This window comes from Chelonia mydas, chromosome 6 (genome assembly GCF_015237465.2).
Source record: "Chelonia mydas isolate rCheMyd1 chromosome 6, rCheMyd1.pri.v2, whole genome shotgun sequence".
Taxonomy (NCBI): domain Eukaryota; kingdom Metazoa; phylum Chordata; order Testudines; family Cheloniidae; genus Chelonia; species Chelonia mydas.
In genome coordinates, this window is record NC_051246.2 from 61,629,420 (window position 1) to 61,641,652 (window position 12,233).

At 47.6% G+C, this 12,233-nt stretch overlaps 1 protein-coding gene across 2 annotated transcripts in view; it reads left to right on the forward strand.

Moving 5' to 3' along the window:
• The window catches only part of C6H11orf49 (chromosome 6 C11orf49 homolog), a 144,609-nt gene that overhangs the window by 122,875 nt on the left and 9,501 nt on the right, over positions 1 to 12,233 (forward strand). Inside the window, exons 4-6 of one of the 2 annotated variants that reach the window (XM_007054298.4) lie at positions 2,897 to 2,981; positions 9,361 to 9,446; positions 11,100 to 11,295. In XM_007054298.4, coding sequence (XP_007054360.2) covers positions 2,897 to 2,981; positions 9,361 to 9,446; positions 11,100 to 11,295 — 367 coding nt within the window. The remainder of the gene's footprint in view (positions 1 to 2,896; positions 2,982 to 9,360; positions 9,447 to 11,099; positions 11,296 to 12,233) is intronic. The other variant, XM_037900211.2, reaches the window with a different exon arrangement.

A 12,233-nucleotide genomic window follows, 5' to 3' on the forward strand; every position in this document is an offset into this window, starting at 1 on the left:
GGAAGTGAAGGAAATGGCCGAGCCGACAGACTTGTTGTTTAATGTCCTTTCAGCTTCCACCCCTGCCTGCATTGCTCTGCCAGTCCATGAAGGGGTCTTAAAGATCGCCAAGGCTCTATGGTAAAACCCCTCGTCCATCCCTCCCACTTCCAAGAAGGCAGAGAAAAAATACTATGTCCCGGCCAAAGGGTTTGAGTATCTCTATATCCACCCTCCCCCGGGCTCGTTGGTCATCTCTGCAGCTATCGACAAAGACAAGCAACAGATGCATCAGATCAGGGCTGGGGAGCCCACTTGGGTGAGCTCAACACCCAGGGCCGCTGACTACAACATGACCTAGCCCTTCATATCAATGTCAGGGAGCTCAAACCGGTTCGCCTGGCCTACCAGGCTTTCTTGCTCCACATGAAAGGCAAGGTGGTGCAGGTCCTGACAGACAATACCGCCACAATGTATTACACCAACAGGCAGGGTGGCACCAGGTCTTCGGCCCTTTGTCAGGAAGCGCTCAGCCTCTGGGACTTTTGTGTGTGGCATGCCATCCGTTTGGTGGCTGCCCGCCTGCCCTGAACCAAGAACGTCCTTGTGGATTGCTCAGCAGGACCTTCTCGTCTCGCCACAAATGGTCGCTCCATCTGGAAACGGTCAGCTTAATCTTCCACAGGTGGGGGACTCCCCAGGTGGACCTGTTTGCGTGCAGGCAGAACAGGAGTGCCATAGGTTCTGCTCTCTGCAGGGCAGGGACAAAGGTTCCCTGTCTGATGCCCTCCTGATTCCATGGTCGGGAGCGCAGATGTACACCTTCCCAACGGTGCCATCGATCTACAAGGTGCTAAAGGTGATGCAAGACAAAGCAACTGTCATCCTTGTAGCCCCAGCATGGCCTCATGAACACTGGTTTGGTACGCTGCTGAGTCTGTCAGCAGCCACCCCCCTGCAGCTGCCTCTTCGGCCGGATCTGCTCTCCCAGAACCATGGCAATCTGCTGCACCCGAACCTGGCAGTGCTGCACTTGACAGCCTGGCTGCTGCGTGGCTAAGTGGGGATGAATGACGGTGTTCTGCTGATGTCCAGCAGGTCCTGCTGGGCAGCAGGAAACGCTCCACCAGAGCTACCTATGTGGCAAAGTCGAAGTGGTTCATGTGTTGGGCCTCGGATCATCACATATGTGAGGAAGAGGCCCCGCTGCAAGACAGTCCTGGACTATTTGCTGCACCTTAAGCTCCAGGGCCTGTTGCTGTCTTCAGTCAAGGTGCACCTTGTGGTCATTTCGGTGTTCCAACCTCCATTTCAAGGCAGGTCAGTCTTCACCCATCCCATGACAGTGCCGTTCCTGAAAAGCCTGGAGCGCCTTTACCCACATATCCAAGACCCAGGTCATCAGCCAGCCTTTCTCATCAAGAAAGAGATTCTTAAATTGAGAAGAAAAATGGGAGATCTGTTAGGACAAACCCCCACCCCCAGTAAGGGGGAGCTAAGGGAAAAGGTTGGAATCTGATTTTGTTGAGAGTCCCCCAGCAATGTGTCTTTAGTTATTCTTGAATATACGAAAACACCCATTTAGCTGCCTGAGGCCCTGCAGTGAAACCACATCTTCCTCTTTGATGTCCAGTGAATCGGTAGAATTTCTTCTTTGTCTCTCTTGCTCTTGTGAGGCTGTCAGGCTTTCCGGAGCCTTTGATGAGGGAGCTTGGGGCCATCATAAGGGATAAGGGAGAGGCCATTTATTAGAAAATGCATTGGCTGAATATTTGGATCAAAAGTTTTGTGGGCTACAGAGGGCTAACAGCTAACGGTGGTAAAAGAGCCCAAGCCCTGTACTACAGTGCTCATGCCTTTGCCCTTTGGATTCCCTTCCTGACTGCTAGCTTGGCTCTAATTCTACCACTGGCTCTTTCTTCCATGCTTTGCATACTTCTGTAAGTAGAAATACTGTAAAATTGCTGTTGTTCAGCTAGTCCTCTCCTTAACTTTAGTCCACAGCCTTTTGGACTGTGAACATACAATCATGTAGAGCTTTTTGACATCACTGTGTTTCCATTCCCTTGGGATCCTATAAACCTCCTTGAGATTCACCTCTCTCAATCTCCTTCTGCTGAACCACAAAGGCCATTTTTGACCAGTTTGTCTCAAAGCAGCTCCCTAAAACATGAATCATTTGGTTGCCCTTCTTGTATATTTTGGATCTTTGCTCTGTGCGTCCTATAATACAGTGACCAGATTTGTACATGCTATTCCAAAAGAAGCTATCCAGCTGCATTATTGGATGCCAAAATAATAATGTCTGTGGGTTTATACTCCATAGCCCTCCCTACTGCTGCCAGATGTTCTGTGGATGGTTTTCAGGCATGTTGTGGTGAATGTTGCCATGCCAGTGAATTTCAGCAAATTTAAGCAGCTTTGAAATGGTTCTCTTTTCCAGCTAGTTATACACAAGTTAAATGAACTTGAATTGACACTTGAGCTTCCCCTGCTTTATTACCCCTTTTCACCCTGAATTACCAGTTCTGTCTGCTGGATTCACTTCCGTAGCACTCTCCTTTTGCCATGCCTCTTCCTGACTGCCTGCTTTGCTGGAATCTCCATCTAAAAGGCATCTCTACAAAAATAATGGCAGTTCTTTTGTCCTTAATACCAGCCTTACCAATCTCACCATGTCATGCATCCGATGAAGTGAGCTGTAGCTCACGAAAGCTTATGCTCAAATAAATTGGTTAGTCTCTAAGGTGCCACAAGTACTCTTTTCTGTTTGCGGATACAGACTAACACGGCTGCTTCTCTTACCAATCTTGATTCCTGAAGAGAGTAAGAGCAGACATATTGCCTGGGCAGGGAGGGAGGGGAAGGAACAACCTCAGAAAAGATTCTGATGCTCTCCTGTCTGTTTCTGCTGCAGATTTGCTTACAGCGAAGGAGTACCACTGTCTTTTGCAGCTGCTCTGCCCTGACTTCCCAGTGGAACTTACTCAGAAGGCAGCAAGGTGGGTCTTCATCCATTTCTTTCTTGTTAGGTAGATCAGCCCTACAATGGCTTTAGTCCCTGGCGCTGAAAGGGTTAAAATGTGAGAAAGGACATTTAGAGTATGTCTACACTGCAGCTGGAGGTATAATTTCCAGCTCAACTAGAAGTACACGTGATAGCCCGTGCCACCACAGCTACACTGCTATTTTTAGCACACTTGCTGTATCTAAGCTAGCGCGTGTACATCTGCCCAAGATGGAAATTACACCTTCAGCTACAGTGTAGACTCACCCTGAGAGATAAGGCCGAAATGCTTTTAGGGCAGAGAGGCACCAAGATTTGCGATTGAGAAGGGGGGCTTTCCTTAGCAAATAAGAAGTGGTCTGTTGTTATGATATGCTGGGAATGAAATACCAGCGTGATGCTAATATATCAACATTGCTGTCTCTGGCTTTGTCTACGCTCAGAAAACAAGTTGTGTATAAAGCAGCGGTAGCTAACACATTTTAACTAACACAATTTTAAACATTATTGTAGATGGCATTTAACATCTTTTAAAATGTGTTTCTATCCCTTCTAAGGTTGATCACAGCCAGCTACACGTTATACTAAACCCTTTCTGCAATAGTGTTTAAAATCATGTTAGTTAGAAACATGTTAGTTAGCCAATCTGTTTTAAAACAATTTATTTTCATATCCTACACAAGATTTAAAGAGGGGAGATTGCTCAGGACATTGGTAACATGATATGGAGCCCTCCACCTCTCAGTCACTGGTTCCAATCTAGCCCAAATTGTCGGTTTATTAACCATCTGATGGCAAAGATGGCCTTTCTAAGTGAAATGGGGTGGGGGTGTCAGTCCAGATCCCAGTGAGCATATCTACATGTCAACAGTAAGGTCAAAGAATAAATGGTCTCTTTGCTGGTTGTAACAGAGAGAGGTCAGGGAGACTGAATTCTCTTCCCAGCCCTTCCAGGTCAGAGCATAGGCATACTGGCAGGACATTGGCTGCTGCCTGTTTTGTTTCTGGTCTGTGGATGAAGAGGGGTTCAATCTCTACAAGTCATCTAGTGCCTTTTACCAGCATCATATTCCCATGAAAAATATATATATCAAAAAAAAAGAGAGAGAGAGAGAGCGAGAGCGAGCAACCAAGAGATGTGTATTCCCATCTGCCAATATTTCCACACCGCTGGGCTCTTTTGAGTGCCTCCCTGGCTCCCAGGTGCTGCTGTCGCAATTGAAGTGCAGTTAATGCTGTGTTAGGTCTAGTTAAAACTAGAAGTAGAGCAGCACTGCTCCCTCTAGCTCATTGGTGAGGAATCCTGGGTTTTCTGGCTCCCCTGAACGTAAGTCCCTGGCCTTCAGCATTAGACCATGATGGAGGACTAACCATAGAGCAAGGACATTGCTGCTGCTGCCTTTTATGGATGTGTAAAAGCACTGCCCTGTGCATGGGCCTGTATTCCACAGATTCCAGCTGAGCTGAGCAGGGATTTGGGACAGGGCATAAAAGTGAGATTTCAGTGTGTCTACACGTTATGATGTTTGCTAAAAGAAATTTAATCCGCAAGGCTGTTGTAAACTAGAGGCCCCATTCAGGGGCAGGCTTCCCACAACTGCACTGTTGCGTGTATGTCTTAGAGACAGACAGACTGGGGTTTGGGAACAGGTGTGCAAGAGAAATGAGATCTCTGTCTGAGGCACCCAGGCTCAGGTGGGGATGACCTCACTTCCTGCCTGGCTAGAGAACTACACACTCACATTAATATTATTTTGTTGTTACACGCTAATCTAGTTAAGTGAGGGTAATAAACCTTGTTTTAAGTCTAAAACCAACTTCCTCTTTCCTCCACATCTGCATCCCTTTTTTTGGTCTCTGTCTGAATTCCCCTCTAGTTATGTCTCTCTACCCACTCTCCCCTTTAGCGTCTACGGTTTAAAAGGATAAATTTCAGTGGGACAAGGTGGGTGAGGCAATACCTTTTATTGGACCAACTTCTCCTGGTGAGAGACAAGCTTTTGAGCTTACATGGGGCTCTTCTTCAGGTCTGGGAAACTAATTCAGAGTGTCACAGCTAAATAAGCTTGTCTCTCTCACCAACAGAAGTTGCTCTAATAAAAGATATTACCTCACCTATCTTCTCTCTAATATCCTGGGACCGACACATCTACAACTACACTGCATACAAATTTCAGGGAGTTATTTCTCCTATCCCATTTGATTGATTCCATGCAGGGTGCGGGTGTCACAGACAGACCTATGAGATTCCCCCATTCAGTCTGCGCACCCCGACAGCTCTGTGATTGCTTTGCTTTGAGAAGAGGAGTGAATAAAGCAGTGGTGGTGGCAGTAACAGCATTCATTGTTAAAGCTGGGGACTGTGAAATCATAGGCACTGTTAGTCAGAGAACATCTTTGTGGTAACCTCATAGCTGCATGGCTGAGATGATCTCATGACACTGCACGCTCTGCTCTTCCAGGAGCTGTTGCTATGCACTGATAACAAACATTGGAAAGGAAAGAGGTCAGGGCAGAAGAACAGAGGCAACAACAATACAGGGTTTATTGGCATCAAAGCACAAGGAACACAGTTCCTCTGTTCAAGGTGCAGTGCAAAAGAACCAGACTAGTGGCTATATACCTTCATCAGATACCTTGGATGCACTGGCGCTCAGCAGGGCATTAGCCACTGGCAAGTTAAAGGGTTTTGTCTTCAGAGGAGTTGTCTAGTTTGCAGAGTCTTTGACTTGGAGAAAGGTGTGAAGAAGAGGGATTTTCTTGTTTGAGATCATGAGCCAGGAACAGTATCTGAGCCCACACTTCCACTCTCAAAAGAGAGACACTAGATCCTATGCGTAATTTAAAAAAAAAAAGTCTCTCCATTTTGTTTTTTTATATTTTAAGGATGCTCTATTTATTTTAAGGTCTTAACAGCAGAAAGCAAACCTAACCCCATGAGACCCAAGCCCTCTCTGCCTTAGGGAAACTTGGTTTGTCTACCCTGCAATTTAAGCCCAGGGTTATCAGAACTCAAGTTAGCAGACCCTGGGGTTTGTTAACCTAGGTCTTGAGGATCTACATTCATTTGAACCCCAGATTAGGAATTGTTGAACCCTGGGTCCGAACCTGGGGCTCCAGCATCTACACTGCATTATGCAGGCCTGAGTCCAACCACCCATACCTTAGACTTCTTAGAGCCCTTCCAAAATGTGGCTGCTCTAGCCCTTCTTTTTGTGGTGCAGTATGGGAAAACTTGACTGTCCACCAAACTTGACTGTCCAGAGGACAAAGAAAGTTGATTGTGATATACTTTAGGTGGACTCCCAGGGAACGAATCCAGTGGAAATACATTTACACTGCAGAGCAACAGGGCTTGAACCCTGGATCCCAGCTTGACTCAGGCTCGGACCCTCTGCCCCCTGGGGGTCCTGGAATGCTGGGTCCAAGCCCTGAGTTAACACAGTTTTGTGTAGATGGAAGGAGGGTGTTAGGCTTGAGCCTAAATGTGAACCAACCCACTGTGTCTGTTAGTCTTTATAGCAGCAAAGATAAGTGCACAGTCAAAACTGAGAGGAATCCTCCTTCCCCCTAGTCTAGGCTAGAACCCTTCCCAGTGCCTCACTGGCTGGACTGAGCTTCTGAGATCCTAGCCACAATCAGCAGGTCAGAGAGTTTCTTCACTGGCAGAGTAACAAGTCCCAACAAACCCACTTGAACCGGGACAGCCTAGTACACCCATCACAAGGTCCCTCAGTTGGAAGCACTTTTCTTCATCCCTTTCCAAAGGGTTTGTTCCCTTGATCTTCATTATTGTGGTTATTATTATTCACTGAGGGCCAGATCCACAAAGGTATTTAGGCTCCTAATGTCCATGGAAATCAATGGGAATTAGGAACCTAAAATCTGAGGATCTGGACCTGAGTGCTATAAAGTGTGCAAAGTACCACCCACACATGTAAAAAGCCCTGAGGAGCTTACAGTCCAGTTCAGACAACAGGAAAGAGAGAATGAAGAATCCCCCACAAAATAACCCCCAACAGAGCTCCTGGGAGTCCCTTTTTCAGACTGTCAGACTTGGCATGCTGCCTGGGTTGCAGACCCTTTGTGGCTGGGATTCTCCTCTAACCAAGCACTTTAGGAGAGATGCGCAGACGTGTTGCTTATGGTGCTTTCCTACCTTCCCAGCTGTGCAGTCAGCTGGTGGTTTGGGGATATAGCAGAGCTGCCGGCCAGTAAAGTGATTGTGTTGGATTTACACATTTCTCAATCTCTCTGGAGTGCAGACACCATGGACAACTGGAGTCAGTAACCCAGCACCAGAGTGCACCTGCTTCCAGTCAGACACTTCCCTCTTCAGATTCAGGCAGTAGAATTTTATATCCTGGCTTTGTGTCCTTATTGAACAGCTACAAACATCTCAGCAAATACCCAAACTAGGACCAACCCCCTGCTGCTCTTCTGTACGTAGGGGAGAGAGTCTTGCCGCTGCACGGGCTCAGGCACTTACACTGCAGCTTTAGATTTCACAAGAGAAATGAGTTGGATGTTGCAGAGGTGATGTGGTATTCTCCCCCCCACACACACACAGAGAAAAGGTGCATAGGTCCTCCTACCATTGCCCACCGTGTGCAGGAAGGAGAATTGTATTGGCAAAAGCGATGGGATCGGCATGTTAAGGTTATCTGGCGAGAAGATCAGGATATGAAGGGAGGGAATCCCACTTCTAAGTGATGTGGCCTGTAGCATTTCCAGTGCTTGAAGAGTGGTTTGACATGCCAGTGGCTGAGCTGCATTGCCTGGGAGATGAAGATGCTCTGCCTGCCAGCTTCAAAGCCATATCCTTGATGTGGCCTCTGACAATCTCGGGAACATGCTTATTAGTGAGAATTAAGAACTGAAGCTGCTGCTGCTCTAGACAGGAGGAGGTTTCTGGGACATAATAAATAAATCAGAAGCACTTTGACATCTTCAAAGGGTTTTGTTTTAAACAGTGACTTTTCTCCTGGGGACCCTCTTAGCCCCAGTGTTTCTTCTTTGAGGTAATTAATTCAAGCTGCTCTGTGTGCTTGTTATGCCACAGTGAATTGAGCAGGTCCGAGTGGCAGGGAGGGAAGCCTCTCACACAGATGGGTCCAATAGCTCTTTTAACTTAGCTTCCCACAGAGCTTCCTAGAGCCTCTTCCATGAGGTAGAGCATAAACCCCCGAGCCCCTTAGCACACTCTGAGGGCTCCCAGGCCTACCTGGGTATCGGAGCTCAGGTTTCCCTCCTCTTCCTTTGCTGGGTGCCTCTCCCTTTGTCAAACCTCAGCCTCTACCTTCCTACCTTGAGAGTCTGGCCTCTGTCTCCTCCCATAGCAGCAGTGGTCAGAGTATTGTTCCTGGGGTTTCACCTCTGAGCCCCTGCTGGCCTTTGTTCTTGCATGGCTCTGGAATCCAGAGGTTCCCCCAGAACAGAGGTATCCCTAAAAGGAGTTGACTTTGCTGCCATTTCAGCCCCATCCTTACAGCCTCCATGGCCTTGGTTGATATTACCTGTATTTATGATGTATTGTGCAACGTGGTGTATATAGCTCCATAGCTGTGCCTGGTGCTTTGCAGAAAGAAAGAAGACATTGTCCCTGCCCAAAGAGGTGGTCAGTCTCCAGGAGACCTGTCATGACGACATTCAGGGAGAAACAACCTCTTGCATGAGGGAGGGTAGGAGGTTTTCAGACACAGTGCAGTTAGGAGGCTCCTTGTGCCAGGTGCCCATCATGCTATTTCCCTTTTTATAGAAATGGGATTTGCTTGACCTGGGAGTGGGAGTCATTCATCGTTGTCATCTTCACCATGAAATGGAAAATGGCCTAATTTGGAGCACTCCTTTACACATATAGGGCCTGATACTCCTTTCACTTCACCAATTTTACCAGTGTAACTTCATTTTCCTTAGTTCAGTTACTCCTGATTTACACTAGTTTCAGATCAAAACCAGGCCTGCAATTTTTATAAACCTGTGTGGCTGCCAATGTGCATTCCACCATGTTCATCATACTGTTATGCAATTTGAATCAACTGCTGCTTGGTATTTGTTCTGCTCTGTGAGACAAAGTCCCTGTTCACAATCATTGAGGCTGAGCTACTAGCAGTAATAGACAGGGGCCTTCCCCTGAGTCTGCGTTACCAAGCTTTCCTCATCTGACACCCCTGGGTCACGCACACAGATCTGGGAGTTCCCAACTCCCCGTGATGGGGTTCTTCCCACTGGGTTTGGGGGTTCACAGCTCCCCTTGAGTGACCACCCTCTTCCAAGGTCTGAACTTTCTGACCTACTGTGAGGAAAAGGAGCTGGTTGCAGAGTGTTGGCTCCTTGTGTTTGCTGAGTTCTCTCTCTCCTCCTCTTGCTCCCAGGATTGTGCTCATGGATGACGCCATGGACTGCTTGATGTCTTTTTCTGATTTCCTCTTTGCCTTCCAGATACAATTTTACTACTCAGGTGAGTCCAGTCTCCTGGGAGGCTGGTGCCTCCACCATCTGCCCTAGCTTGTCTCTTTCTGTTGCAGCTTCTCAGCCCCCAAGTGTCTCTTGCACTCTTTCAAGTCTAATAAAAGGAAATACTTTTCACACAAAATACACATGCAGCCCGGGGAACTCACTGACACAGAATATTACTGAAATCAGGAGCCTGGCAGATTCAAAAGGAAATTAAACATTAATATGGAGAGTTATAATGGTAAATACATTTATATTTAAAAGAGCCTTATAAGGGATATAAACTGTCAAACCTTGAGCCATATGTCAACCTCTAACTATTCAGGCTTAGGGGGCAGATTTTCATATAACTATCTACTGCAGGGTTTCTTTTTCTGAAGTAGCTGGTACTGGCCCCTGCTGGAGACAGGATACTGAACTAGATAGCCTGCTAGTCTGATGCGGTATGGCAATTCCTATATTCCAAGCTGTGCAGTTAGATTCAGCCCCTGTCCACAGTACAAATATCTGCCTTTCTCAAGACTACTTCTCTGCAAACTAACTGATGAGGTCTGTCCTGCTGTGAATTCCCTCTGTGGAGCCCAGCTTTATCCATGACCATGTCATAAAGGTGAAGCAGCTCAGGGTACTAGTTTTGTGAGGGGTGGACTGAAATAGGTTTGAAGTGCCCTGAGTCAGGGATGGGAAAAGTCTGAGAAATGGCATGTGGTTGGAAAAACTTTCCTTGATACAGCAGATATTTCCACAGTGAGCTACAGAAACTCAACACAGCCTCAGAAGTCACCCCACTGCCCCCCCCATGGTCTCATTCACACATGCATTTCATACACATTTCCTCTCCCATATACACACACCCAAAACACACCACCCCATTTTTGTTCGCACATGCACACCCGTGCGCACACACACGCTTGCACACTCTCCCACCAACCCACACACATGCAAACCACTCCAAGTGGAATCTAGATTTGTAAACTGTTGACCACATCCATAAACAAGCTTGTTTAAAATTAGACTCTTGCAGTAAACAGTGGGCAGTACTGGGAGCCTGAGGAACGTGCTTTCTGCCAGCTCTAGGTCTGGCCCATCCTGGCCTTTCTTTTAGATCCCATGTTGTATTTACTTTGGAGACGTGCTGAGGCAGCCTGGGATGCAGACTGGAGCCTGGCTAACCCGCTCCCTCGGCTCCTACTGCAATTCCTAACATTCAGTTCCTAACTTGGGTGATGTTTCATTCAATGGAAATGGAAGGGGAGGGGAGATTTTTGTGGTTTAGAAACTAATCTGGCAGGGTGGCATTGACATTAGCCCCCACACCGTACTTTTTTACCCACATGTAGCTTCCTTTCCCCCTTAGATGAACTACATTAGAGTGAGTGGCTACCTGCAGTAACTTTGGGTACCTCCCCTTGCAGCTCTTCAAGCTAGCAGTTTATATGGAAGATGCCTCTGTGCAGCACATGGGCCTGTATGGTATGTGATGTAAAGAGGCAGGATGCCTCAGTGCTGTACATGTGTTGAGGTCATACCGGTCTTACATACAGCTGCAGATGACGGTTTAGTCCCAGCTCTGGCCAGAACCTGGTAGATCAGGTGAATGTTCTAATTGACAATCCGATTATAGCCCTGAGTGCTAAGCCATCCTCTGGCTTTGCAGAGTTCCTGGAGAGCGTTGCTGCCATTTATCAAGATCTGTTGACTGGTAAGAATCCGAACACTGTGATTGTGCCAACATCATCCTCTGGGCAGCACCGTTCACGCCAGGCTCCGAGTGAGTGCAGCCCACTTGATGGGGTGGAGGCATCTCTGTTCTACCACTGCCTAGAGTCCCTGTGTGATAGGTCAAAATACAGGTAAGGAGTGGGGGCAGACTCACAGCCAGTACCTGGAAGATTGTTTTAGGAAGGGTGGAGCTCTGAGGAACTACAGGGCTTTGCATCAGCTGTGGACCCCTCTAAGCCTCCTTGAATGGGTGTGAAGGGAGAGAACTCTGTGTAACAGGCCTAACAAAGAAAGAGAAATTATTTCACAGACATAAGCATTGAGGGGGTTTAGCTGATCATTGAGGTAAATGGTTTGCGTTGGGACTATGCTTTCCTTTGGAGATTGTCCTTCTGCCCTGACCTCCTCGCCTATGGAAAAGGCTCAGTAGGCAAAGTGTGTTCACAATAGGGAATGAGCAAAACACTGTTGGCTTCCTGGAGGTGGGAGTGGTAGGAAAGGTCTCTTAGCATCAGAGAAGTTTGTATAGGTGCAGTAGCTAGTCACTAAGATGCAGTGTACAGTATAACTAGGGCCCTACACATTCATGCCCATGAAAAATGCGTCATGGGCCACTAGATCTGGTCTCCCCCCATGAAATCTGTATAGTATAGGGTAAAAGCACACAAAAGATCAGATTTCATGGGGGAGACCAGCATTTCTCAAATTGGAGGTCCTGACGCAAAAGGAAGTTGCGGGAGGGGTCACAAGGTTATTTTAAGGGGGTTGCAGTATTGCCACCCTTACTTCTGTGCTGCCTTTGGAGCTGGGCAGTCAGAGAACGGCAGCTGTTAGCCGGGCGCCCAACTCTGAAGGTAGCGTCCTGCCAGCAGCAGCGCAGAAGGAAGGGTAGCAATACCATACCATGCCATCCTTACTTCTGCGCTGCTGCTGGCAGCGGCTCTGCCTTTAGAGCTGGGCTCCTGACCAGCAGCCGCCACTCTCCAGCTGCCCAGCTCTGAAGGCAGCATCGCCACCAGCAGCAGTGCAGAAGTAAGGGTAGCAGTACCGCAACCTCCCTTACAACATC